We start from the raw sequence: 26,294 nt of genomic DNA on the forward strand, positions 1-26,294 counted from the left end.
GGGGCTGATTGCTGGTTGCTATGACAGAGAACAGGACTGTTTAGTCCAGCTCTCTTCATTTACACCGACGGTGAACTGCCTCTCTCTCACACAGAGATATTTTAGTGGGAAATTCATTGATTGAAACATTTGTTGCAGGATTTTGCTGAGCAGAAAAACAATCTTGTTGTTTTGTCTGATTGTTAAATGGGACAAGACCCCTATCCTGATCTTATCTCACCGGCCACCCTCTTTCTGCTTCTTTTTGTTGCTGTCTGTCTCTGGTTGTCCATTTTCCATAGTCAAAAAACCTTGGAGGTCCCTCAACAAACAGGTCTGTTATAAAACTATTGCTAATGCATGCTATGTAGATTTGATAGCTCAGTTAAATTATGTATAAATAATAAATAGGTTTGCATTTCAAAATTTATTTATGCATGCAAATAATGTACAGTCCTGAGAATAATTTTTTCCCCTCACATACAGGTGCTGGTCATATAATTAGAATATAATCAAAAAGTTGATTTATTTCACTAATTCTATTCAAAAAGTGAAACTTGTATATTATATTCATTCATTACACACAGACTGATATATTTCAAATTTTTATTTCTTTTAATTTTGATGATTATAACTGACAACTAAGGAAAATCCCAAATTCAGTATCTCAGAAAATTAGAATATTACTTAAGACCAATACAAAGAAAGGATTTTTAGAAATCTTGGCCAACTGAAAAGTATGAACATGAAAAGAATGAGCATGTACAGCACTCAATACTTAGTTGGGGCTCCTTTTGCATGAATTACTGCAGCAATGCGGCGTGGCATGGAGTCGATCAGTCTGTGGCACTGCTCAGGTGTTATGAGAGCCCAGGTTGCTCTGATAGTGGCCTTCAGCTCTTCTGCATTGTTGGGTCTGGCATATCGCATCTTCCTCTTCACAATACCCCATAGATTTTCTATGGAGTTAAGGTCAGGCGAGTTTGCTGGCCAATTAAGAACAGGGATACCATGGTTCTTAAGCCAGGTATTGGTAGCTTTGGCACTGTGTGCAGGTGCCAAGTCCTGTTGGAAAATGAAATCTGCATCTCCATAAAGTTGGTCAGCAGCAGGAAGCATGAAGTGCTCTAAAACTTCCTGGTATACAGCTGCATTGACCTTGGACCTCAGAAAACACAGTGGACCAACACCAGCAGATGACATGGCACCCCAAACCATCACTGACTGTGGAAACCTTTACACTGGACCTCAAGCGACGTGGATTGTGTGCCTCTCCTCTCTTCCTCCAGACTCTGGGACCCTGATTTCCAAAGGAAATGCAAAATTTACTTTCATCAGAGAACATAACTTTGGACCACTCAGCAGCAGTCCAGTCCTTTTTGTCTTTAGCCCAGGCAAGACGCTTCTGACGCTGTCTGTTGTTCAAGAGTGGCTTGACACAAGGAATGCGACAGCTGAAACCCATGTCTTGCATACGTCTGTGCGTAGTGGTTCTTGAAGCACTGACTCCAGCTGCAGTCCACTCTTTGTGAATCTCCCCCACATTTTTGAATGGGTTTTGTTTCACAATCCTCTCCAGGGTGCGGTTATCCCTATTGCTTGTACACTTTTTTCTACCATATCTTTTCCTTCCCTTCCCCTCTCTATTAATGTGCTTGGACACAGAGCTCTGTGAACAGCCAGCCTCTTTTGCAATGACCTTTTGTGTCTTGCCCTCCTTGTGCAAGGTGTCAATGGTCGTCTTTTGGACAACTGTCAAGTCAGCAGTCTTCGCCATGATTGTATAGCCTACAGAACTATACTGAGAGACCATTTAAAGGCCTTTGCAGGTGTTTTGAGTTAATTAGCTGATTAGAGTGTGGCACCAGTTGTCTTTAATATTGAACCTTTTCACAATATTCTAATTTTCTGAGATACTGAATTTGGGATTTTCCTTAGTTATCAGTTATAATCATCAAAATTAAAAGAAATAAACATTTGAAATATATCAGTCTGTGTGTAATGAATGAATATAATATACAAGTTTCACTTTTTGAATGGAATTAGTGAAATAAATCAACTTTTTGATGATATTCTAATTATATGACCAGCACCTGTATGTTTTGTCATGTTTTATAGGAGTTGGAGAAGATCTTGTCTGACACTCCACCAGTTTGGAAAGGAACATCCAAGCTGTTCCGGAACCTTCGGGAACGAGGTGAGTTTTGAATTTTAAGCTCATTATTAGAATTAAAACACTTTATTGGGATCATATGAAGGCAGCGTGTGCAAGTGTATGTGTATGCAAAAAATATGGAAATAATTAATCAATGACCATTCTATCTCTCATAATATACACTGGCGTTTTAAAGTTTGGGGTCAATATTTTTTTTTTTTTAAATGTTTTTGAAAAACGTCTCTGATGCTCACCAAGGCTGTACAGTAAAAACAGTAATATTTTGAAATATTCTTACAATCTAAAATAACTATTTTCTATTTTAATATTTTTTTAAATGTAATTTGTTCCTGTGATGGCAAAGCTGAATTTTCAGCTGCCATATTTCCAGTCTTCGGTGTCACATGACCCTTCAGAAATCATTCCGATATGCTGATTTGATGCTCAAAAAACATTTCTTATTATTATCAATGTTGAAAACCATTGTGCTGCTTAATATTTTTGTGGAAACCATGGTACAGTTTTTTTCAGGATTTTTTGGTTTTCAAAAGAACCTCATTTATTTAAAATATAAATATTTTGTAACACTGTCACAGTTGTTATTGTCACTTTTGGCCCATGTAATGCATCCTTGCTGAATATAAGTATTCATTTCTTTTTAAAAAATCATCCTTATCCCAAACTTTTGAATGGTAGTGCATAACTATATTATGTAAATCTTAAAAAAAAAGGAAAAGAAATCAGTTTTTTATTTTGTTAGTATTTCTGTTCTTAAAAGTACCATGGTATTACCATGCTTTTTCTTTGCTTGTTTGTTTTTGACCATAATATCATGACCTTCTTTGAATTATCTATTCATATACCATGTAAAGACCATGGTATATGAATACAATACTCATTCAGTATCAGTGTACCATGATATTACCACCTAATACCTCAGTGGTACCATGGTATAATCACAGTATTTTTATTCATTTATTTGGTCATTTATAAGGACATAGGAAGACAGAAATAGGGCTAAAAAGACTTTCTCAGTTTTGTGGCTGGTGTACAGAATCATAAAAAAAGTCAAATCCAGTCCTACAGAGCTTTTTTGAGTGATGCTGAATTGTCCTGGCCATTCCTGTCTCTCTTTCTCTTTCTTTTTCTTGCTCTCTCTCGGTGGGTACCAGTCAAGCACCAGTTAAGCCTAGGCCTGAGGCTTTCACTTCCTGTGAGCACTCCTAAAAATAGCTCAGTTCACGCTCTACGTCTCCATCTCTCTTACTGTTTCCATTTCCTCCCTCTCATTCTCTCACTGGGACCAGTGCACCGTACATTCTCCAGGCAAAATACATGCTTGCTGACCAAAATGAAGATTAAAACCTAAAAACAGAGTGCAGAATAGCATTAATACATAAATAAATATTGTTGAAATAACTGCACGAGCGAGCAGTTCTTCAGCAGCACAGCCACAATTAAAGTATTTGCTCGTGGCGTACGTAACAGCACTTGCTCACACCACCAGCTAATTCCCAGTGGTGATAATTATACACACACACACAGGCAACCACTCCACCCTCTTACACTCCAGCAGGACTCTAAAAATAAACCCTCTGAATTCTGTTCTTCCTAGTAGTAATTGCAGTTTTTGAAATCATCACCCTAAATTGGCGGTGGTACATTTATCTTGGTTTCACTGATGTGGAGCCATGCATCCAGAAGATGCCATGTGTGCCAGAAGCTGAAGCTTGACACTGCATCTGATCTCAAGCTGTGGTAATGATAGCATGCAGATGTTAATTGAGGAAGCTGTGCTAACGAGATCCGTGAATGTGCTCTGGTCTCCAAGGAGCAGTTTCTAAGAGGAAGCGAACACAGCGGACGTCATAGTGAAGAACTTGAAGGAGGCATGGGAAGTTCAAAAGTTGCTGGAAAATCTTCACTATGACTTTGAGAAATACTTATAGCAAGCGAATGAACACCAAGAACACCATTGATTAATTTTTGAGTTAATTTATTTGAGTATGATTGGTTGCTTAAAATAATGTATTACAGCAAGTATGTTAATTAAATTTTTAATTAATATTTTATTATTATTTATTGGTTTGTTTGTTAACTTTTGAGTATGATTTTTCCTGTAAAATAATACATTATATTATACATATATTCTACTAATTATTAGTATAATATTTAATATTATACATATATTATTAAACATATATTATAGCAAATATATGTTTGGCTCCCAAAAAATATTTATTTGTTTGTTTGTTTGTTTGTTTGTTTGTTTAATTATATATATATATATAATAATACATTATAGCAAATGTGTTCGGTTTTTATTTATTTATTTATTTGTTTTTTGCGTATGATTGTTTCTTTGAAATATTCTAGAATATTTATCTATTCTAGAAAAATGGTATCTTGGCCTGCATGTTTATTTTGCTTGAATTTACTTAATTGAACTTTAACTGCAAAAAAATACATACATACATACATAAATGCAAACTCTAAAAATACATTTAGTGTTTCGTATTTAAAATAGACTAACCATGTAGTCTTGCATTGTTATGATGGCAAATAAATAGAAATAGAAAATCTTACTTTTAAGAAATGATGAGAAAACACATCCCATACTTTTGTTTTTCATGTCAAAGGTCATTTGTCCAAATTAAGCAGTATGTTTGCAAAAATTCTGTCACTTGGAAGCCAGCCAGATTAGACAACATAGCCAGGTTATGTGACTTGTCCTCATCCTCATAATACTGTTGAACCTGTGCAGTTGATGGTTAATATTTGATTTTACGTTTTGTGTGTAAGTCCATGTAAAATCTGGTTGAGAACCACTAATACAGACCTTATAAACGAATGGCACTTTTGTGCATGTTTTCTCATAACAAAAATTCTGCAAATATTTTCCATTACTGTTGACATGCATCCAGATCAGGAACCAGACCTTTCTTGAGAACGATCGGTATGCAAACCCTTAAAAGTATGAATCATCTCATACAAACACATCAGATTTGGCATTTGGCATTTTGGCAATCCGTCCTTAAAATTGAGACTGTATTGAACAGGAATGAATGGAATGTAAAACAGCGCCTCCTCATTTAAGGAGCCCTGCTCAAAACAAAGATTTACTGCGTATGTAAGCAGCATATAAACATTAACAAAATGTCTGCCGCTAAAAGCCTTGTTTTACTAGTTTAAAGCAGCTTTTAGACATCAATTAATGTCTTTAAATTTGTTTTAGATCCTAAATGATAACCTTTGACCCAGAGTCTGCATGTCTAACTACAATTTAACTTAAACCACATAATTCACAGTGAATTTTAAAGGAATAGTTCACCTTTATCTTTTTTTTTTTTTTTTTTGTGCCATTATAAACCCTGTATTATTTTCTTTATTCCATAAAACATATATTCCAGATGTTAAAATGTCAGAGTTTGAATTGAACATGAGCACACATGAGATTTGAGAGCTCTGGCAGAGGGAATACTTATCAGAGAATAAGTTCCTTCTAAGGAATATAAGTAAATATACCCAAATCTTGTCTCTTTTGCTCAGTGGACTTTGAATGCCTCTGTATTGCTTGAGTGAGTGTGTGAGACTGCGGGTGTTCGGTTGAAATTTCAGTGTCAGGTTTTCCTCCCGAAGGCGCACAGGCAGTGTCCCGTAACACTCAGTCCACTCACCCTGAACTATCTGTATGCCTGCTACTGTCTCCATGTCCCCCTTCACACAGAAGCTGTGGAGAGGAACACTTTCAGTGGAGGTGTAGGAAAACTTATCCCTTCTGTCTGCCCTCCCCCAGTGCCTTTACAGGACTTCCATCTTTCCATCAGCCCACCTCGCTTTGTCTCTTTTTCGCTTTTCTTTTGACTCTCACTCTTTCTGTCCTTCTTACTCTACTTTGCCACTTTTCTCACGAGTCTAACAAAAGCAGGGACAGTTCCCTGTCTAAATGGGGCACATCTCCTTGTCCTGACGGATGCCTCTAGAACACCCTTATCCAAACAGAAGCCTTTGAACGCAGCCTCTGTCTCCATGGCGGTCACTCACTGTGTCAAAGTCTTCAGCTTCAGTGTGTGGGCCAAACGCGGGGCAAATGTTGCCTAAATGTAGACGGACACTTTAGCCGAGAGGCACCTTTTTAGATGTTATCGTCATGAAAGGGGGGATTACTTGTCCTTTTTTTTTTTTTTTTTTTTTTTTGAGCAGGAGAAGAAGGGAAAAGGGTATGTGACTCCATCTATCTCTGGAGGCCCCTAGCTTTGAAAATCAGTAAACATTTTAATCCAAGCTTCAGATGAGCCGCCTCCTGAGTTTTCAGTTTAGACAAAGAGTAAAAAGAAAAAGGAGAGATTATAAAAAGGGAAGACGTGGCCATTTGAAGGTTGTTAGTGTGTTACTGTACATTAGCAGAATGGATGTGACCCTTTGATATCCTTTTTCAGGCATCATCGCTTACACGGAGTATCTCTTTCTGCTTTGCATTCTGACAAGTGAGTATGACCTCTATCTCTACATCTTTTCTTCCTCTGTTTCCCTCCCTTAACCTTTCATTCTTATCCCATGCTTTATTTTTCTGTGCCCCTCTCTTTTGAAATCAGCACACTATGCATAGTTCCTATTTTAAACATGAATCAAGGATCGTTCTGGTCCGTGGATGTTTTATGTCTATAGTGTGGCTCAGACTCAGACAAGGCCCACCCAGACTCTCACCCTCACCCAAAAAAGTTTCACTCAAGTTCACATTTTACTCACTACACGTTTGTCACGTTTGTCAGAGAACAGAGAGTTTGAGAGAGATTTCTATTTCTATTTGAGAGAATATAATCTCCTGCTTTTCATATATATATATATATATATATATATATATATATATATATATATATATATATACCCAATTCCAAAAAAGTTGGGACACTGTACAAATTGTGAATAAAAAAGGAATGCAATAATTTACAAATCTCATAAATTTATATTTCATTCATAATAGAATATAGATAACATATCAAATGTTGAAAGTGAGACATTTGAAATGTCATGCCAAATATTGGCTCATTTTGGATTTCATGAGAGCTACACATTCCAAAAAAGTTGGGACAGGTAGCAATAAGAGGCCGGAAAAGTTAAATGTACATATAGGGAACAGCTGGAGGACCAATTTGCAACTTATTAGGTCAATTGGCAACATGATTGGGTATAAAAAGAGCCTCTCAGAGTGGCAGTCTCTCTCAGAAGTCAAGATGGGCAGAGGATCACCAATTCCCCCAATGCTGTGGCAAAAAAATAGTGGAGCAATATCAGAAAGGAGTTTCTCAGAGAAAAATTGCAAAGAGTTTGAAGTTATCATCATCTACAGTGCCGGAAGGCCGGAAAACCATACTGGATGCCGTGATCTTCGGCCCTTAGACAGCACTGCATCACATACAGGAATGCTACTGTAATGGAAATCACAACATAGGCTTAGGAATACTTCCAGAAAACATTGTCGGTGAACACAATCCACCGTGCCATTCGCCGTCGCCAGCTAAAACTCTATAGGTCAAAAAAGAAGCCATATCTAAACATGATCCAGAAGCGCAGGCGTTTTCTCTGGGCCAAGGCTCATTTAAAATGGACTGTGGAAAAGTGGAAAACTGTTTTGTGGTCAGACGAATCAAAATTTGGAATTCTTTTTGGAAAACTGGGATTCCATGTCATCCGGACTCAAGGGGGCAAGGACAACCAAAGTTGTTATCAGCGCTCAGTTCAGAAGCCTGCATCTCTGATGGTATGGGGTTGCATGAGTGCATGTGGCATGGGCAGCTTACACATCTGGAAAGGCACCATCAATGCTGAAAGGTATATCCAAGTTCTAGAACAACATATGCTCCCATCCAGACGTTGTATCTTTCAGGGAAGACCTTGCATTTTCCAACATGACAATGCCATACCACATACTGCATCAATTACAACATCATGGCTGCGTAGAAGAAGGATCCGGGTACTGAAATGGCCAGCCTGCAGTCCAGATCTTTCACCCATAGAAAACATTTGGTGCATCATAAAGAGGAAGATGCGACAAAGAAGACCTAAGACAGTTGAGCCACTAGAAGCCTGTATTAGACAAGAATGGGACAACATTCCTATTCCTAAACTTGAGCAACTTGTCTCCTCAGTCCCCAGACGTTTGCAGACTGTTATAAAAAGAGGAGGGGATGCCACACAGTGGTAAACATGGCCTTGTCCCAACTTTTTTGAGATGTGTTGATGCCATGAAATTTAAAATCAACTTATTTTTCCCTTAAAATGATACATTTTCTCAGTTTAAACATTTGATATGTCATCTATGTTGTATTCTGAATAAAATATTGAAATTTGAATCTTCCACATCATTGCATTCTGTTTTTATTCACAATTTGTACAGTGTCCCAACTTTTTTGGAATCGTGTTTGTGTATGTATATATATATATATATATATATATATATATATATATATATATATATATATATATATGTACATTTTGAATTTAAATTTTAGAGTAGTCTTGAATTTACATGTTACCCGAAAAGTGCAAAGTTTACTCAATTTTGTCACCATTTATGGAATTTTGTGTGGCTAACAAAATTCCCATTTGAATTCTCTAAAAAAATGTTTGTAATTAGGACCCCAATTGGAAGTCTTTTTTCAAGTTTGTAAGTTAGGAAGAGGGAAAATTTTAATATTAATTTAGTTATTGGTGTTGACAAAATATACTACTTTTAAATATTCTAGTGATGTCAAAATATTGATTAAATGTTGTAAAAACAAAAAACTAAAAAAAACTGTTGATCACTTACAGTGTTAAGTATACATTTTTGCTTACGCAAAAATATAGTTCCATATACATTTGTCATTTATCTAGAAACAAGTGAGACAAATGCTGCATTGCAGTAATTGTTTAGCAGTAACTGTACAGATATTAATAAATGTGGATAACATAGCCCAGATTCTACTTGGGTCTTTTCCTCAAGATAAAAATATGAGAAGCAGGAGACTTCAACAAAAGTCTTCATTTGTTCTCCATGTACTGTTTATGAGAAAAAACTGAGATCTAATTTATGATTGTCCAGCTGTACAGAGTTGTCTGACTAAGCTAGCATCTTAAAGTAGCTGTAACACACAGTATAAACAGAAATGAACTGCCTAACATGTGTTCTCTCTTCTGCTGTTGCTTGGGCAACATAACAAAGTGGAGACATGTGGCTCTTGATGGGTTGAAAAACACCTGAAGAGAGTGATGAAAGGAAAAGTGGTGAAAGCAAAAGTGTATTGGAAGTTCTTGGGGTGATAACAGGTTCTTACAGATGTGGGCCTCACCTCTGATCTGATCTCTGATTTAGCCACCTAGTGGTTGAAATGTTTAATAATGGTTAACCAGATTTACTGCAAAACTTAAAGTGCTAAATGAGCAAATACATTTATGCATAGCATTGTTTTATTATATACATGGTACAGCACATTATAATAATTTAACATTCTTTTCACATCTATTCTTCAGAGCCTCATGCAGGCTTTAAGATTGCCTTTAACATGTTTGACGCTGACGGTAACCAGATGGTGGATAAACGGGAATTTCTCGTGGTGAGTGGATAGAGTGTAGAATCTGGCCTTAGAAGTTTGTTTTTAAACAATCGTCTTGGTTATTTAATCATTCAACTTCATTTATTTGCTTTATTCCTTCTCTACTTCTTTTAATAGTTGCAAGAAATCTTCCGAAAGAAAAATGAGAAGAAAGGAAGAAAAGGAGATGCTGAAAAATCTGCTCAACTTGTAAGTTGATATCAGGATTTTTGTTTATAATAATATTGTAATCTGTTTTTCAGTTCCAGTTATCCCAAATTGTAAACTTAAAAGTATAATCCTGTATAAAAATTTTCACAGTTAATTTGTAAAAATAACTAAATCATAACCTCACAGAGCATTCGAAACATTTAGTTTGACCTCCTGAGCTTGATGATCAACATTTTCTTACCATTTTTAAAGGTTGATTTTCCATTTTTAAGGTTTCAGACATTTTTTGTTTTCTGTTTATAGAAAGAGCCATAAACAGTATATTTAGATGCTAATAATTACTGAGGTGTAGACAGTATCTCATTGGTATGGAAGATTGTTTCCACCACAGAATAGTTTATAACTCACAGTTCTGAGTAAAAAAAAAAAAGTCAGAATTGTGGGTTTGTCTCGCAATTTAGAGTTACGAAGTCTGAATTGTGAGATATAAACTCGCAATTATGAGAAAAAAGTCAGAATTGCAAAGATATAAACTCACAATTGCAGGAAAAAAGTCTGAAAATTTTGTCTCATAATTTCAAGTTATAAAGTCAGAATTGGAAGGTATAAACTCACAATTGTGGGGGAAAAAAGTGAAAATTTTGTCTCATAATTTTGAGTTGTAAAGTCTGAATTGTGAGATAACTGTAAGAAAAAAGTTAGAATTGCGAGATAAAAAGTCGCAATTACCTTTTTTAATTGATTTTATATCGCACAATTCTAAAAGTCTGAATTGCGCGAAAAATACTTTTGTAAACAGTTGCAAGAAAAAAACTCTTTTTATTTCATTTTATTTATTCCATGGTGGAAACAAGCTTCCATACAATGCCTATTTCTTTCTCATTTCTCACAAAGGGATTTTTAGAGGTAGAGTTATATGGCTTTATAAAGCGAAGTTTGTTGTAGCAAATCAGTAATGTTCAGTATTGTCTAAATTGCCTCTGTTCTTTAAAACTGATGAGTGGTACATATTATTGACGAAGGGTTCGATCCAAAATCAAACACTTGTTCAGTTTTATGGATTATACTTGTATCTTCCATAAGCTGTTTCTGGAGAGCCATGCAAACAAGAGGATTTCATGAGATAAACACGAGTTCAAAGACTTGGAATGCAGTATCTGTCTTTCACTATTTACCACATTGTCTTTTATTCCACATTACTGAGGATTCTTATTTAAAATGATGCCTTTTTTTATTCTTCTGTATAAAGGGAAATACATGATAAAGCTCTTTATGTTTTGTGCCTTGGCAACCAGTATCAGAGCAAACATGACATGGGGCCGAATATTTGCTATTGTCATTTTAAATGCTCCAAATGAGCCAATGATTAATTTCATATTAATCAAACCTAATACTTTTTCATCAAAATCTTGATGTCATAGATGATGATTTTACTGAGAATCTTAAGAAGTTTAGGCATATTTTGATTAGTATGCTTGTCTTGATGTCATTTTACAGGCTCTTAGGCTCTCTAAAAAGAGAATGTTAATGTGAAAAATGTACTTGTCATATAATTGTGTTGTAATTTATGTCAAATGTCAGATTCAGTGAGTTATAAGTAAAAAAAAAAAAGAACCACCAAGTAGAACGGCTGTTTAGCAACAACTTTGCGCTTGTAAGCATTGTGCTTTGTTATAATCTAATTCAGATGCTTGTTTGTTAAAAGACTGTGGGATAAAAATGTTGCCAGGTTGTGAAAACTTAATCAGAGATATTGTTATTGTGTAAAGCAGCATATACTTTGTGTAAAAATCTTTCAACACATCATTACTAAATTATATAGTGTTCTACATAAGATATAAATGGAGGGGTGACATCCATTCACACTGAATTCAGCGCTCTTTGAAAGCACTTGGTGTGAAATACTGGTACTGTAACATGTAATTAGTGGCGTTTGCATCACTATTTGTTTTGCTCATACTTGGGTTTAGTAATATGAGCAAACCCCTAACCCTAAGTGTTAAACTTTAGTGTACAAAGCATCCTATGTGCTACGGATATGTATGATACCCTGATGTGACCCTGGACCACAAAACTAAGTCTCACGGGTATATTTGTAGCAATAGTGTAATGCGTCTGCATAGGCAGGCAGATTAAGACAAAGACAAAAAAGTTCCAATAAAAGGTTTAATATAATCCAAACTGGTCGAGGTACATGCACACATAACTGAAATGAGACCAGACAACGATCACAAACAGCAACTGATACACACAAGAGTAGATTAACTAAGGATACACAGCTGTGATAGTGAGTTAGTGTCCATGGTGACTGATTAGTGGCGGGAAACTAGAACAAAGTAGCACATGTGACTAATGAAAACAAACAAACTGAAAGTCCATGTGGTATGAGGGTGTGACAGTATTAGTCAAAATGACTGATTTTTCTTTTATGCCAAAAATCATTATGATATTAAGTTAAGATCATGTTCCTTGAAGATATTTTGTAAATTTCCTACCATAAATATATCAAAAATTTATTTTTGTGAGTGAATATGCATTGCTAAGGACTTCATTTGGACAACTTTAAAAGCGATTTTCTCAATATTAAGATTTTTTTGCACCCTCAGATTCCAGATTTTCAAATAGTTGTAACTCGGCCAAATATTGTCCTATCATAACAAACCATACATCAATGGAGCTTTCAGATGATGTATAAATCTCAATTTCAAAAAATTGACCCTTATGTCTGGTTTTGTGGTCCAGGGTCACATATTAGAATGATTCTGAAGGATCATGTGACACTGAAGACTGAAAACTCAGATTTGCAATCACAGGAATTATACATTTTAAAATATTTAAAAATAGAAAAGAGTTATTTTAAATCTTATTAATATTTCACATTAATATTTCACAATTATTACTGGTTTTACTGCATTTTTGGTCAAATAAATGTAGTTTTGGTGAGCATAAGAGACAAAAAAAATCTAACTGACCTCAACATTTTAAACGATAGTGTATACGTGAAATCTCGGCCAGTAACTGATATGGTACCGTGCATATCATGCATCCCTATTTATTACTTTTGAGTAGAATTACAATTTTTCTGAATAAGCTGTCGGATGACAAATTGGGTTAATAATCCCATTGATGTGCATTGAACGAGGGACCCGAACCATATCTTGGGCTTTTTTGACTTGGGTCACAAAGCCACCTCTTAACAACACCCTAGCACTCAGAACTTAGCAACAACGCAAAACAACGCCATGACAATGAGCCACAACAACCTAGCATCACAATGGCGAGTTTTGCACAGGCAATCTCACATTTTCTTCAGAAAATGTTCAAGTCTTGTTATATATGGGATGCTCAAAATCCCATATATATCTTGAAAACATCAGAGTACAATTGGCCATCTTCTGTAAACTTCCTCTAGACTGTATTTGTTTTGCCTGTATTGGGTGCATAACCCTTCTTATCTCATTCACTTGTCCAGTTTATCAAGGGCAGTCTTAGAGGGAGCCAGTCGTATATCATCCCCTCTTGGAAGCTTGCGAAAGTGTGCCAACTGTCCTGTAGTTAAACCACTTTCTACTCTTTGCATGTTTAACCTGTCTTTGTCCATCTCTTCTTATGTGGTTCTCTGCTTCCTCTCCTCTTCCGCATGCTGTGACCTCTCCTCTCGTCTCTGTGTAGAGTATGCAGCTCTATGGATATCAGGTTGCCCCCGTAAACAGCGTATGTATAACCTCGGCCCTCTGACCTGTGAACTATAACCTCTGTGTGAATCTTGAAATCATGGAAGGAATGATGGGAGAATGAAAGAGATCTGCAGATGACTGAATGAAAATGTGAAGGGAGGTGGAGTGGACCTCAGAGGTCAGAGAGCATGTGGGTGTTTTGCCACAATCAGTCTAATTTCATTCTTATTGATTTTTTTTTTTTCTTTAACCACAACGTGTCAGTTACAAACTTCATCAGTGGGCTATAAAGAACAGGTCTGGGTAAGAGTGGGTGGAGTTGTTGGTGTAAAATGTGTTTTCTATTGAGCCAGCTCTGGAGTCTTTCACATTCACTTACATTAAATCACTTACATTACATTTCTCTCCCTCACTGACACCCCAAAGAAAAGAAAGATCACAAATGAGATGTTGAGATTGTTTCTCCTCAACAGCAATGAGATTAAATGGATACAAAAAGTCAACTCTTTCAAGACTAAATTTTATACACTACCATTCAACCATTCAAGTATATAATTAAGAAATTAATACTTTTATTCAGGAAGGATGAATAAAAGTGACATTAAAAATATTTATAGTGTTACAAAAGATTTCTAATTCAAACAAAAGCTGTTCTACAAGATTTCTATTCATGAAATAATACTAAAAAAAAAACAGTTTTCTCAACGATATTAAGCAACACAGCTGTTTTGTTTTCAACATAAAGTCGCACTTTATATTGGACATAAAACTATGTCCATAGTAGTAACTACTATGTAGGGTACTTACATAAAAAATGGTCAACAGTGTAATTATCAGTGTAATTACAGAAATTAATTACAGCTGTAATACATTCGGGTACTTCTTATATATAACTATATGTAAAAACATATGTACACATTATGTGCATTGTATAAATTGATTCATTTAAATGTTAGCATATAGTAGACACCTATTATAAAGTGGGACTGATAATTAGAAATATTACTTAACTACAAATTCAGCATATTACAATGGTTTCTAAAAGATCATGTGACACTGAAGATTGGAGTAATGGCTGCTGACAGTTCAGCTTTGCCATCACAGGAATAAATTATATTTTAAAATATATTGAAATAGCAGTTATTTTGCTAAAATATTTTTGGTATATTTGGTAAAAATATTTCACAAATGTAACTGTTTTTACTGTATTTTTAACAAATAAATGCAGCCTTGGTTAGCATAAGAGACTTCTTTGAAAAGTAATGTAGCTCTATACTGTAACAGTATAATAAAATAATAATAATAATAATAAATTAATATAATAACAAGTTAATTATAATTACTATAGACTAACACACACACATAAAGCTTTTTTCAACAAAAAAATATTTTTAAATTCAAGACATCCCTGAATGTCAACAACTCAATTTAGTGGACAATTTTGTCCCCATACAAACAGATACATCCACTTTCACGAACAAACACATGGTCAACTCAAGCACAAACACAAACATCTATACAAGAATTTCCATGAAAGCCTTCCTGAGCTGGTGGTCCTTTTTGTGGTTATGTGATGTTTGGATAAAGCCACTCTGTATATCTGTGAATCACGTACAGAATGACAGAGTGAAAGAGCAGCATTGTCCGTTGTTTTCCTTAACCTGATGTGTCACCTTTAGTCTCTCAGCCTCTTTATTCAATAAATTTGCACAGAATAATTGAGGCAAATCATTGAATTATTGAAAATGCACACGCTGCCATGCTGTAAATGTGTATGCAGTCATTTTCAATCATTCAACTGTTCAAAATCAATTATTTTGCTTATATCTTGTTTACTTCATGCATTTATTTCAAGAACACCCCCCCCCACACCAAAAAAAAAAAAAAAAACTTTCTTATGCCAGTATATTGCTTCAAAACAGTCTGAGCCACTGTTCAAAAGAGTATAAAAATAACATGAGGTGATATGCATCTGTAAACAAACCTGAATCTATTCCATAGCTGTGCAGTTACAGAAAATTGACTCAACCAATCATAATCAAGAATTCAACAGAGTCATGGTATAAACTGAATACTAAGAGTGAATAATGACATGATGACATTCTGAGCCATTTCATAGGTATCCTGGTACACTATATGCTGATATTTAAAACCTTCCAGCCTCGGTTAATCTCTCAGATTATTGATCATTCACATCATAAAACATCATACAATTAGCAATTGGCTAACATCAACCAATCCCCCCCTCCAACCCCCCAATCTTCATATTTATCTTTCATACGGCATATTTGATTGCTTTTATTTGATATATTAGCAATATCTCCTTAACAGTCCAGAAAGATCTGAGAGACCACCCGACACATCATCTATTTAACCCTGTCTATAGAAGCTAACATGATAACAGCTTTCCATCTCATGCTAACCCCTCTGCAGGTGCTAAAAAAAGAGAGTCAGGAGTTTGTGCCCAGGAGCTACTGGGACATGCTGAGACGTGGCGCGAGCCAAGCCCTGTTTTCTGACCTGGCAGAGGTACAGCCATAGCCCTCTGTCCTCCTGTCTCATCCCATGTTTTTATTCGTCCCTAGCCATCCCTAACACAATGGTCGCACCTGAAAAAAGGTACATCGTAACTCTCATTCCTCCTTCCTGTTCCAGCATCCCAACCCTATATTCACCTTAACCCTAACATTGGTCATTGTCATTTAATGACCTACGATTATTCTTTTGTTTATTTTTATTAGTTTCATCCCTCTTTTTTATGTATATTATCAACTGTTGATCTTCTAGTAAATCAGTTTCTGATGCTTCACTCCAAAAAAAATCATATCAGATTCAGTATCTTTGTTCTGTTTTCCACGAAAAACATCTGAACATCCTTTAAACTAGATAAATTTGTTGTGAATTTACCTGATATAGGCAAAATATTGTGAGACAACTTGTGTTCATAGAAAATGTCTTATAAGATTATAAGAATATAAGAATATAAATAATAATAATAATAATAATAATAATTGTGAGATAAAGTTGTCACAATTGTGGGATATAAAGGCACAATTTTGAGAAACATTCACAATTAAATATATTTTATAAAATAACATAATTACCATTTTATTTTTTATTCCTATATATATATATATATATATATATATCAGAAGGAAGTTTTGATATTTTACTGGAAAACAAGAAAAAGACAGATTTAAGAATTAAGAATATGATTATAGTATTGCAAAGAATTGCTGTATTTTTTTTTTTTTTTTATCAATTAATCGTTTTTGTAATTTCAGCTTATCAGTGTCTGTTCAGTTGTTGTTCTGATATTCTGTCTGTATTTGACTGCGACTAATACCATACAATATTGCAATGCTCACAGCTGCGAGGCACATTAAAGGCCTTTGTTTGTACACCGATTCAGAATATGTCTGCTCATCCTGATGGTGTGTTTGTGTTCTGATGGCTAATAGAGGGCGTCTGTAGGAAGCAGTAGTTTAATGATTGTGGAGAGCTGTGTGCAGATGCCCTGTATTTACTTAGTCTGTTATTCACAATGAAAGGGTAATTTCAGCTTGGCTTCCTCAGATGACACAGCAGTTAGACAGGTCTGTTTGTCTGAGCTGACAACTGCAAGGTACCAGACATTGTGTATTTGTGGGCTAAAGGGTGCATGCTAGCATGTGTGGAAGTGTGATTGGGGTTACTCATCTTAGAAGTCGACAGCAGTAATCACTGTTTTTACCGCTGTTTTTAGATCAAAGAGTAAAAGGCCTCAGGCCTTGTCTAAGTCACACTGTGGGCCTGGCTGTGGTGTTACATGTAATGATGACCTCACATTAATGGTTTCCTGTAACCACAGTGCTGTGATGTCACACTTCCAGCAGATTGATGATGAAATTGTGAAATGGGAAAAACAGCTATGTTTTAGATAAAGGAAAGATAATAATTTGTCAATCCATCAGTTTTAATCACATGGCTTTTGTGCACCTGCATATTTATGACCATCAGCGTGGCAAAATAATGGGGGTGAATACAAAAACACATGAACAGAGATACCAAGAAAAAAATGCTGGTTTTTGGATTTGAATGGATGTCCACACACTGAACTTAAGCTCCAGAAATTTTATTTAAATAAAAAAGTTTGGAGTTGATCCATGCTATGTCCCAGAAAACATTTTTACAGATCTAAAGTTGGCACAGATTCCAGCAAATCTAACATTTGCGTACATGTACAAATTTGATATACAATCCATCTCCGTATATTGTCACTATATGGATTTGCCCTATGATTGTCATACATTTATATTGCTCCTCTGTCCAACACTTACAGCTGTTTCCAGCAGAGTTGCGACGTTACAATACAAATACGCACAAAAATGCAGTGCACACAAAAATTGGATGAAATAGTGTTTTAATTAGGTGGAACTGCTTTTTTTTTTTCAAATATTTTCATTATTAAATTAAATATATGAGTATATTTACAATCTGCAAAAATTCCCTGTCGACTCCACCATCTATACAGACTTTGTGAATATGGTTGGAACAGTCTCTTATATGAACTCCTGTTAATACATAGATAGATAAAATATGCTTTATCACAAGTGTAAATTTTTATCTCACAATTTGTGGCTTTTTATTTTAAATGTTATCTCAACTGTTTTTGTTTTGTTTTGTTTTGTTTTGTTTTGTTTTGTTTTGTTTTGTTTTGTTTTGTTTTTTTTTTTTTTGTTTTGTTTTGTTTTGCTTTGCTTTGCTTTGCTTTGCTTTGCTTTGCTTTGCTTTGCTTTGTTTTGAAACAAGCTTGCTGTTGGGATTAAATGATACCATTTCCACCCTGGGTTAATCAGGCATACCAGAATCGTTTTACAACTTTGAGTTTTTATTTATTTATTTATTTGTTTGTTTCTTCTTTGTTTGTTTGTTTATTTGTGTATTTATTGCTCTTTTTTTAAACACTGTGTTGATAAAACACCAAGCATGTGTGATATGTGTCTGAGACGATCTGGCTAGTGAAACAGAATCATTTTTTCTCCCTTTATAACTTTCCTCTGATTGTATCTTCATGGATAGGATTTTAAGCTAGAGGTACAGCAGTGGCATGGACTTGCATTCTGGCTCGCTTTATTGCACAGAGGCCCATAACCAGGGACAAAGAGCTGTTGGGAATTTATGCCTTACCTAGTTTCAGCATGATAGGGTCCTTTTGCAGATGAGGGTGAAGCATGGATAGAGAGAAAAATACAACCTAATCTGGCCTTGCACCTTTCAACCACCTTCTTCCAGTTTTTTGAATGCTATGCCACTTTTTTTTTTTTTACTGGCGAATGAGCGCCTTTTCCTGAGCTTCACTGAAAAAGCAATCTTGACACTTGTTAGATCACTCAAATTGATCTTGAACATTAGTGTTAAGGAGTTTAAACAAACAGAAGATTCTGTTCAGAGAAGGAAAGGTGGAATCTGCTCACATGTGTGCGTTTCTTTCACAAATCTCCCGCAGATACTCCTGTGTGAATGTTTGCCATAGAAATGCATGCTATGTGGACGCTTTGTTTGTCTTTGCTTTTGATGTCGTGTCTTGATCTATGTCCTATACTTGCTCGACCCCATTTACACCTGGTATTAATTTTTGGTTATCACTATAAACAAGTGGACTCTAAAAGGTTTTGTGAAGGCCTCTTTTAAACACCATTCAGTGGTAATTGAATATACCAGGTGTATACAGGGTTTCTGTATGTACACAACTGGCATGTTTGTGTGCATTTCTGTGTATCATTGCTCTTTGTGTTTCTGTTTCTGTTTAATATACAGTCTTTATGCCATTCTCAGCCACTAATGGTATAAAGATCTGCACGTCTACTCAGAACATGTCCTCTGTGTGCTAGGGGAGACAACATGAATGGATGCACACTTTCAGGCACTCGATGGCTGGTATTTTGAATGGCTCGGCAAGCCTATGATGGACTGCTTTCTTATTCCAAAAACAGCTAGATTTTTGTCATAGTTTCTTCTTTCTCATTTTGCTCTCTTTACCGCCACTCCTCACCAATGGCAGCGTGCCGATGAGAACATGATGATTGACACCACTCTGCTCGTGCACTTCTTTGGCAAGAAGGGGAAGGCGGAGCTGACGTTTGATGACTTCTACAGGTATGACGACTTGTGTGTGAAAACATGGCACTTATTCATCTCCACTAGACATGGAAAGATACATAAGAAATAATATCCATCAAGCAGGTAGAAGGACATGCTGATGTTAGTTAACAGCTTGTCCTAACAGGATGTGTTGTGATAAAATGTACAAAAGTTTGGGTTGGTAAGATGTTTTCTGTTTTTAAAGTAGTCTTTTATGCTCACCAGGGCTGTTTATTTGTAATATTGTCAAATTTTACAATTTAAAATAATAATTTAAAATAGTTATATTTTTAATACATTTATTACTGTGATGGTAAAGCTGAATTTTCAGCATTACTCATCTTCAGCGTCACATGATCCTTCAGAAATCATCTAAAATGCTGATTTGGTGCTCAAGAAACATTTCCTATTATGGTGAAAACAGTTATGCTACTAATATTTTTGTGGAAACCGCAATACATTATTTTTTAATTTATAGAAAGTTCAAAAGAACAGCATTTATTTGAGATAGAACTCTTTTGTACTATTACCAATATTTTGCTATCACTTTTGTTCAGTTGAATGCATCCTTGCTTAAAAAAATGCTTAAAAAAAACTAAAAAAAACTAATCTTATTTTATTTTATTTTGCAGAATGTAATAAAAACTGTAACAAACTCGGTTTTATAAGTAAGGAATCATTTATGATGGGCTACTGAATTATTAGAAAAATAATGCATTATGTTTCTAATAATTCAACGACACAAAGTCAGTTATTCCACTTGTATGCTATGGTTACCAAGCCTCAAGACATTGTCTTGACATTGCGTTGGTGTGGGAGAGAGAGATTGTTTTTTGGTGTGGGGCCATGGTGGGCCAAGCTGCTGATTGGGTGGGGCAGGCCCACCATGGCCCCCTTGTGGAGCCAGGCCTGCTGGCACATAGCATTGAGTTTGCATGGGCAAATACCATTCACATTCCATTTTTTGCTGCTAATGTTACAGAAATGACACATTTCATCTTAAAGATTTAATTCTTTACATTCTGACTCTTATTTCCGGTCATTGTGCTTTCAGATTTATGGATAACCTGCAAACTGAGATGTTGGAGATTGAGTTCTTGACCTATTCCAAAGGCATGACCACCATCAGTGAGGAGGATTTTGCACGAATCTTGCTGCGCTACACTAATGTAGAGGATATCCGCAGCTATCTGGAGAATGTGCGGCAGTGCATACCAGACGAGAAGGTAATGACTAACGTCACCTAGTCGCTAACTTCAGAAAAGAAGGTGTAGGACAACTATGACACCTACCTCCCCCATGCTCACACTTTCACCCTTTTAACTGACCCATGTTACCCCTCCTCCCAGCAGCTTTACATGTACAAGAAGGTAACTGGTTTCTCTCAATCTCAAATTCCATTCTGTGCCCACAAGGAATTTTCAGAGTTTATCATCTTAAAAATACAAAAAAAATTAATTTTTGTCCGCTCACACGTATATTTTTTCCAAGTCTATAGTTCTGTTATCCTGCCCCAAAATATACACATTCCCACACCTTGAGTGGTCATTCACTCTTGAATGCTCCACCACCCCATAGTGAGTGTAACACTTGCATGTAAACTGCTGTTTAATCTTATAGTCCCTCTTTTCCCACCTCTCCTCAACTAATGCGACTAAGCCCTTTTATGCTGCAGACAGCCGTCTTTCTAATTATTACCATGTTTATTTGAGAAGCAAGTGTCAAAATCACACTTTGCAGTAAAGTGGAACTGGACTTTCCCAGGTCCAGTTGTTTTAATATCTTGATGCAGATGTTATATTATGTGTCTCTTTGTTGCATGGTGCTATTGTATCTAGCTGGTGCACTACTGTGCAATATATTAATTCTTAAAAAAAAACAAAAAAAAACAGGCTTTGTTCAAACTGCACATTAATCCGAACTTTTGGACTGACTGTCATTTTGTAAGTAATGAAATCTGATCCGTTTGTTCAGATACTGTCGTCAGTGTCCAGTATATCTACACTGATTAGTGATTACTGTAGTAATGATGCATTTGCTACGGTTATGTAAGTAATATAAGTAATATAGTAATAAAAGCACTTAACTGTATTCTACACATTAATGAATAAGCTGTCTAAAATCACTCACTTAGCTATATATCAAAATGCCAATAGATTTATAAGAGAAAGAGTTGGTAAAAAAGTTGAACACAGTTATAGAAAAATGATCCACTGTGGCCACTGAGACATTTTAATAGATTTTCCAACCACCTTTGAATGTGGTTTGGATCATGTTGGGAAATTTTTATTTATAGTTGTCTGCAGATTACAAAATTTTAAATGTATTTGAGATGGATACACAAAAAAAATGGATTTTTGCCACCTGTCTGAACAAGGCCAAAGACATCTGAAAAAGCATGTAAACCTTGATGAGCATAATCAGAATTTTGAATTGCTCTTTCTAATGTATGGCATGATTGCTGTTAAAATAAATTAATATCTATACTAACACTGAAATAATGATGATGGAGTCAAAGAACGTTTTGTTAAGTGCACACAAGTTGGAGAGCAAGTTCCATCTCTGTTACAATGTACAAAAACTACCTGTATTCTCTCTGTTATCCCTGTTTATCACACACTGGAAGAAACCAGAGGTTTGTCCCTGCCAGAGTGATCCGTCGTCTCGCAGTCCTTGATCAGATCGTGTTTTGATTTGTTGTGCTTTTCATTTCGTGTTTCAATTGTTTCCCCTCTCTTTGATCTTGTGGCACATGTTCAAGAAAGTAAATTCCCATTTACTTTCAACCATCTAAAATGATCTTGTTCTTAGAGAACTTCCAACATTTTTACAAATTTATATTAAGATATACAGTGGGCCCATAAAATATTTGGTCACTTCATCTATACCTAAAATGTGTGACTACCTTAATATGTTTCTACCTACCTTTTCTTACCTACCTGTCCTGTCTACCTGTCTACCTATCTATCCTACCTACCTGTATACCTACCAACCTACCTGTCTACCTATTTACTAGTTTACATACGTGTCTATCTACCTACCTGTCTGCCTACCTACAGTACGTCTACCTGTCTACCTACCTGCCCTACCCACCTATCCAATGTACCAGTCCTGCCTACCTACCTATCCTACCTACCTGTATACCTACCAACCCACCTACCTGTCTACCTACCTACTAGTTTACTTACCTGCCCTACCTACCTGTCTACCTACCTGCCCTTCCTACATACCCTACCCTACCTACCTGCCTGTCTGCCTACATACATGTCTGCCTACCTGCCCTACCTGCCAACCTGTCTGCCTAAGTACATGTCTACCTACCTACCTACTAGGCTTGTTGTGATAGTCTGTTACCGTTGTTAGACGATGTTCAGCCGCACACCGATTATATCACTTGCTGCACCGCCTCCACCATTGTTTTAATTTTTTATAGTGATAAAAATAAATTTAGTTCAGTTAGACACTACAAACTACTAAAAACTGAATGTGTCTGCTCAATTCAGTGTGAGTCGAACAAGTGTTGCTGCACAGATCAGCTGCAGAAGTCAGATTTCATTTATCACTAGATAAGAGTGAGGCGAGCTGACTGACAAGAAAAGTGAGACGATGGCAGAAGATTTGGTTTCAAAGCGAAATAGTTCTATGTTTAATATAAGTGAGTTTTGTTGTTGTGTTTTTCATTAAGAATAATAATGAACCCACCATTCAAGCAATTGCCTACACTAAATTGCCGCTAATTTTGAGCATGGTTGCACAGGCATTGAGGTGGAAAAGAGGGGAAAAACTCCAACGTCGGTTATAGCGGTATTACCGGTGTTGTCACACATCAATTAACTGGTGGGAAAATTTTCTCACCATCACATCCCTACTACCACCTACCCTACCTATAACTTTCTGCCTACCTACCTGTCTATCCACCTACATGTTTACCTGCCTGCTCTACCTACCTGCCTGCCTGCCTATGTACTTGTATACCTACCAACCTACCCTACCTTACCTACCTGCCCTACTTACCTGTCTTCCTGCGTACATCTACCTACCTTACCATACCTACATACATGTCTACTTGTCTACCTACATACCAGTCTACCTGTCTACAGATCTGCCTGCCTACCTACCTGCCAGTTTCCCTACCTGCCCTTCTTACCTACCTGTCCACCTATCTGTCCTCCTGCCTACCTGTCTAGCTACCTACCATACCTACCAACATTCCTGTCTACCTACCTATCTGTCAGTCTGTAATGTATATAACCAATTCCCGTTACTTTTTAAGTGAAGTGTCCAAATACTTTTTTCGACCCACTGTATTTGTGTGGGTGTGGTGTGCGTATGTGCTTGGGGCAAAGTTTGTGTTTGAAATCAGATTGTCATGCTGCCCCTCTATCGAGGGTCACCTGATGTAGGTTTCTCCATGCCTGACTGCTTTCTTTTAGCTCTTTCCCAGTCCCATCTGAGGGATCTGTTTGTGTTGAGGGTATCAGGTTTTGGGGCCCCTTTGAGCAGTTTGTACATTTGGCTAGAATGACTTCACCCCCTCTCAAATTCCCACGGAATAGACCCTAAACTCACTTTTATGGCATTTTATGGTTTTCCATCATGAGTACCAAGACCTCAACTCAATCAAACAAAATTCAGCTTTAATCATCACACAAATCCTGACCTCAAACCTAACCCTCAGTTAAACCTAATGTGTAACTAGAACTATGTTAAATACTCACCAGAGAGGTTTATGTGAATTACCATAGCTGTGACAACTCTTGTTGTGTTTGTTTAAGGTATTTTCTACCTCATTACCCTTTATCTTCTTCTACAACCAAAAAAGCAGGTCTGTGTTAATACATCTGACACCCTCAGGTGAAAGATTTAATCATAGATTTTGGTTGGACAGACAGAACAATGTGCTGCAGCATTCTGTGCATAAAAATAAAATGAAAATTACTCATCCTCATGTCATACTTGTATGACTTACTTTCTTCTGTGGAACACAAAAGAAGATATTTTGGATTTTATCCAAAGTTCTTCAAACTGTGTTTTACAGAAGACAAAAAGCAGGGCTGGAATGACATGAGGATGAATAAATGATTACGTAGATTTCATTTTTGGGCGAACTATCCCTTTAAGTCCTAAATGTACTGTACACTATTGTATAAAAGTTTGGGGTCAGGAAGTTTTTTTTTTTTTTTTTCTGATTTTTTTATTATTATTATTATTAAGAACCCAGTTAATTGATCAAAATTGCCTAAAGACATTAACATTGTTACGAACATTTCTATCTTGTTTTTAACATTGATAATAAATGTTTTCTTGAGCGTTAAATCAACATATTAGAATGATTGCTGAAGAATCATGTGACACTGAAGACTGGAGTAATGATGCTGAAAATTCAGCTTTGCCATCACTAAATTATGCTTTAAAATATATTAAAAAAGAAAACATAATATTTCACAATATTGCTATTTTTACTGCATTTTTGATCAAACAAATGCATCCTTTGTAAACATAAGAGACTTTTCTTTTAAAAAAAAATCTTACTGACCCCAACCTTTTGAGTGGTGTATTTAAGAAAGATTCTTGGTGTTCTGTTGTCAGTCAAATTGTAAGTTATCTCTTTGATTCCAGTCTATGATGTCATGCTGTTTGTTTTTGCTTCTCTGCATTCAGACAGGCTGACAATTTTATGACATTGTGCTGTAAAATGACTCATGCCTTTAATCGTTGCATGTATCATTGTATGCAGTGCGGCAGAGCACAAAGAGCTGAACATGCATCAGCAAAGCATGAGTGGCACATCGTCTGATTTCTTTTTGCATATATCAACATGTTGATTTCTTTCTGTCCATCATTGCATTTGTCTGTTTGGATCAGATTCGCTTGAGTATGAAATGACAACTTGGCTTGTGTATTCTGCGTGATGTCATGTCTCTTACAGATCCTCTTTGAAATGGAATGGAATGTAACATCATTTGTCTGTTGGATTTGATATCTCAGATTAAAAATTTCTGTCTTTTTGCTCATTTCTTTCTTTTCATGATCAGGGCATCACCTTCGACGAGTTCAGGTCTTTCTTTCAGTTTCTCAATAACCTTGAAGACTTTGCCATTGCCATGCAGATGTACAACTTCGCTTGCCGTTCCATTGGACAAGGTGAAATACTTAATGCATTTGGGATTCACAAATACTAGTATTTAAAGGTGCCCTAGAACTTTTTTAAAAAGATGTAATATAAGTCCAAGGTGTCCCCTGAATGTGTCTGTGAAGTTTCAGCTCAAAATACCCCATAGATTTTTTTAAATTCATTTTTTTAACTGCGTATTTTGGGGCATCATTATAAATGAGCCGATTCAGGGCTACTGGCCCTTTAATTCTCGTGCTCCATGCCCATGGAGCTCGCGCTTGCCTTGAACAGTGCATAAACAAAGTTTACACAGCTAATATAACCCTCAAATGGATCTTTACAAAGTGTTCGTCGGATTATGTGAGTATTGTATACTGTTATATTGTTTACATTTGATTCTGAATGAATTTGAGGTGTTCCGTGGCTAACGGCTAATGCTAAACTGTTGGAGAGATTTATAAAGAATGAAGTTGTGTTTATGCATTATACAGACTGCAAGT

The 26,294-nt window shown here is 36.0% G+C and overlaps 1 protein-coding gene across 7 annotated transcripts in view; it reads left to right on the forward strand.

The window, feature by feature from the left end:
• The window catches only part of micu3a (mitochondrial calcium uptake family, member 3a), a 38,122-nt gene that overhangs the window by 5,910 nt on the left and 5,918 nt on the right, over positions 1-26,294 (forward strand). For 3 of the 7 annotated variants that reach the window (XR_007185872.1, XM_048197431.1, XM_048197428.1), the window contains exons 3-13: positions 282-313; positions 2,098-2,176; positions 6,574-6,621; positions 9,647-9,729; positions 9,847-9,918; positions 13,552-13,593; positions 15,990-16,085; positions 19,600-19,694; positions 20,734-20,905; positions 22,306-22,314; positions 25,715-25,823. Coding sequence is in view for 6 of the 7 variants with exons in the window: in XM_048197431.1 (XP_048053388.1) it covers positions 282-313; positions 2,098-2,176; positions 6,574-6,621; positions 9,647-9,729; positions 9,847-9,918; positions 13,552-13,593; positions 15,990-16,085; positions 19,600-19,694; positions 20,734-20,905; positions 22,306-22,314; positions 25,715-25,823 (837 nt within the window). In the remaining variant the exon portion in view is untranslated. The remainder of the gene's footprint in view (positions 1-281; positions 314-2,097; positions 2,177-6,573; positions 6,622-9,646; positions 9,730-9,846; positions 9,919-13,551; positions 13,594-15,989; positions 16,086-19,599; positions 19,695-20,733; positions 20,906-22,305; positions 22,315-25,714; positions 25,824-26,294) is intronic. The other 4 variants (XM_048197432.1, XM_048197429.1, XM_048197433.1 and 1 more) reach the window with 4 other exon arrangements.

Source organism: Megalobrama amblycephala, linkage group LG7 (assembly GCF_018812025.1).
Source record: "Megalobrama amblycephala isolate DHTTF-2021 linkage group LG7, ASM1881202v1, whole genome shotgun sequence".
Taxonomy (NCBI): Eukaryota; Metazoa; Chordata; class Actinopteri; order Cypriniformes; family Xenocyprididae; genus Megalobrama; species Megalobrama amblycephala.